Below are 2,715 nucleotides of genomic sequence, written 5' to 3'. Positions count from 1 at the left end.
TAATAGATACACCAATATATATATATATATATATATATATATATATATATATATATATATATATATATATATATATATACATCCTAAAAAGAGTGCAGCTATGGGTTTGTGTTAGTTTAAAACTTTTCCATGTTTGATTAGATTTACAGAAAATATTAATTATATTTACATCTTTAAATAAGTTCATATTTATTATCTATCTAAGGAAGTAAAGACTCGGTAAAAGAAAGGGCCTGTTTGGTAGAGCTAATTTTTTTATCAAACAGTTATTTCTAAAATATCTTTATGGGTGAAGATATTTTCTTCTTCTCTTATAAAGACATGAGTTAAGATAAAGCTGAAAAAAATTGTTTATTGTTTATCTTTCTCATCTATGCATGAAGTCATTAGTGAAGATATTTTACCAAACATTTTTTTAAAAAAAAACAATTCAGCTTTATCTAAAGAGTTGCTTATAAAGCTATTTAAAAAACAAATTTATTAGTGAAGCTAAATTGTGCCAAACAAAGCCAAAATCTCTTACATACGTCGGCAATGCGCGTGCAATGCAAATAGAAATGCCGAGGAGTGTACGTTAGAAAAAATTCTAGTTTTGAAGTTCGTTGGCCTTTGCCGGGGCTTACTTGTTGTCAAGCTCATATTAATGCAGCTTGCGGCCACGTGCATCCTTCTAAATCCCACAAGATTCGTTTGATTGATGCACGGCATGACACCTAGCTAGCTAAACTCGTCAAGGCCACAATGATGCATCATGAGCACACGGAAGCCACAGTACTAGTCATCATGTCCATCGTGTGTATATATATATATGTACACCAAACCATATCATCATCAGCAGCATCTCTTCTCATCAGAACAACAATCTTTCAATTCGACGCGCGCACGCCAAAATACGCACAGAAGATCGAATGCAGCAGGCGTCTGCTTGCTTCTCCTCCACCACCTCGTCGTCACTGCTAGTGATGCCAGTAGTAGCCCTCGTAATGGTGGTGCCGCTGCTGCTCGGGCTGCTGTCCACGACGCCGAGCCTGGCATGGGCGGCGCCGGTGTCCCGGACCATCACCGTGGACTGTCACGGGCGAGGTGACGTCAGGACGGTGCAGTCGGCGGTGGACTCCGTGCCCGACGGCAACCGCGACTGGATCAAGATCCATGTCATGGCCGGCAGCTACTGGTTCATTTCATTCTACTACGACACTGCTTCTCTCTACTGCTGTTCCTGTGCTAGCAACTAATAATGGAGTTTGTCGGTACTACGTACTTGCATGCATTTGCAGGGAGAAGGTGAGCATCCCGAAGCAGAAAGGCTACATCCTGCTGGAGGGGGACGGCTCGTCGACGACGGACATCAGCTTCGACGCGCACGCGCACGCCGGCATCGACGACATCATGGGCCGCCCCAACTTGACGGTGGACGAGCAGTCGCCGACGTTCCAAAGCGCCACCTTCACTGTCCTCGCCGACAACTTCGTCGCCCGGGGCATCGCCTTCAAGGTATTCTTCCTTCCATCGATCTTCCTCTTCCTCTTGTTCGATCTTGATCTATCGTATCGTATCGATCGACGCTCGCAAGCCTCGCCAACGGCGGCCAATTAACGCGCGCGATGTGTGCAGAACACGTACAGGGCGCCGGACGACCAGCTGAGCAAGGAGAACCAGGCGGTGGCGGCGCTGGTCGGCGGCGACAAGAGCGCCTTCTACGGCTGCGAGTTCCAGGGCTTCCAGGACACGCTGTGCGACTACCAGGGACGGCACTACTTCCGCGGCTGCCAGGTCCGGGGCGCCGTCGACTTCGTCTTCGGCTTCGGCCAGTCCATCTACGAGGACTGCGCGCTCGTGTCCGACATGCCGCCGGGCCCGCAGCCCGGGTGGGTGACCGCGCACGCGCGTGGCGCCGCCGGCAGCCCCGGCGGGCTGGTGTTCAAGGGCGGCGCCGTGCAGGCGGCGGGCGGCGGGGGCCAGACCTACCTCGGCCGCGCGTGGAACGCCTTCGCCGCCGTCGTGTTCTACCGCACGCGCATGGACGGCGTCGTCGTGCCGCAGGGCTGGCAGGCCTGGAACGCCGCCGGCAACGTGTAAGCAAGCCATCTGTCGTGCATGCCCGCGGCGCCATGCATGCATTCACCATGATGCATGCCTGCGTGCGAAAATGATTCGTTTTCTTTGTTTTGTTTTGTTTTTCAGGTCGAGCGTCACGTTTGCAGAGGTTGAGTGCACGGGGCCAGGGTCGGAGATGGGCAGAAGAGTGGACTGGGAGAAGCGTTTGAGCGAGGACGAGGTGCAAAGATTCGTGGACATCAAATTCATCGACGATGGCTGGCTGTCAAACCAGCCATAGATTAATATAATTAGCCAGGGACTGGAATTAATGAATCATCTTCTGTATGCATATTGATAATTGATATTGCAAACGGGCAAGAAGGCTGTTGTGTGCACCGGGATGGACATCATCGATCGAATTAATTTCATCTGGAATTTAATTGTTCGTTGTTTAAGAAAAAGTCAACAATTCCTTCCTGTATGGTGGTGCGTTCTATTCATACCGAAGTAGCTAGAGTTCAATTAGGCTTTGCAGGACAGGTTTTAGGAGGCAGAAACCATCTTTTCTTTACTGTTTTATTTCTCGAACGTGCTCTGCGCATGGTAATATGGTATATATTGATTAAGCAGGAATAGAGAGTTCAAACCACATTACAACAAACTCAATGGTAATCT

The 2,715-nt window shown here is 48.9% G+C and overlaps 1 protein-coding gene across 1 annotated transcript; it reads left to right on the top strand.

Moving 5' to 3' along the window:
* LOC110433075 (probable pectinesterase 66) lies at positions 835 to 2,435 on the top strand. Its single transcript, XM_021454689.1, has 4 exons — positions 835 to 1,174; positions 1,278 to 1,494; positions 1,615 to 2,075; positions 2,185 to 2,435. The coding sequence occupies exons 1-4, from the start codon at positions 909 to 911 to the stop codon at positions 2,336 to 2,338; spliced, it is 1,098 nt and encodes a 365-aa protein (XP_021310364.1). The 5' UTR covers positions 835 to 908; the 3' UTR covers positions 2,339 to 2,435.

This window comes from Sorghum bicolor, chromosome 2 (assembly GCF_000003195.3).
Source record: "Sorghum bicolor cultivar BTx623 chromosome 2, Sorghum_bicolor_NCBIv3, whole genome shotgun sequence".
Lineage (NCBI taxonomy): Eukaryota > Viridiplantae > Streptophyta > Magnoliopsida > Poales > Poaceae > Sorghum > Sorghum bicolor.
Note: the sequence above shows the minus strand (reverse complement) of the source record. Positions and strands in the feature narration are given on the sequence as shown.

Bases quoted from the DNA above. Each gene is read 5' to 3' on its own strand.
- LOC110433075 (XM_021454689.1), top strand. From the start codon at position 909: ATGCAGCAGGCGTCTGCTTGCTTCTCCTCCACCACCTCGTCGTCACTG. The intron at 1,495-1,614 runs GTATTCTTCCTT...CGATGTGTGCAG, and splicing joins CCCGGGGCATCGCCTTCAAG to AACACGTACAGGGCGCCGGA. The intron at 2,076-2,184 runs GTAAGCAAGCCA...TTTGTTTTTCAG, and splicing joins TGGAACGCCGCCGGCAACGT to GTCGAGCGTCACGTTTGCAG.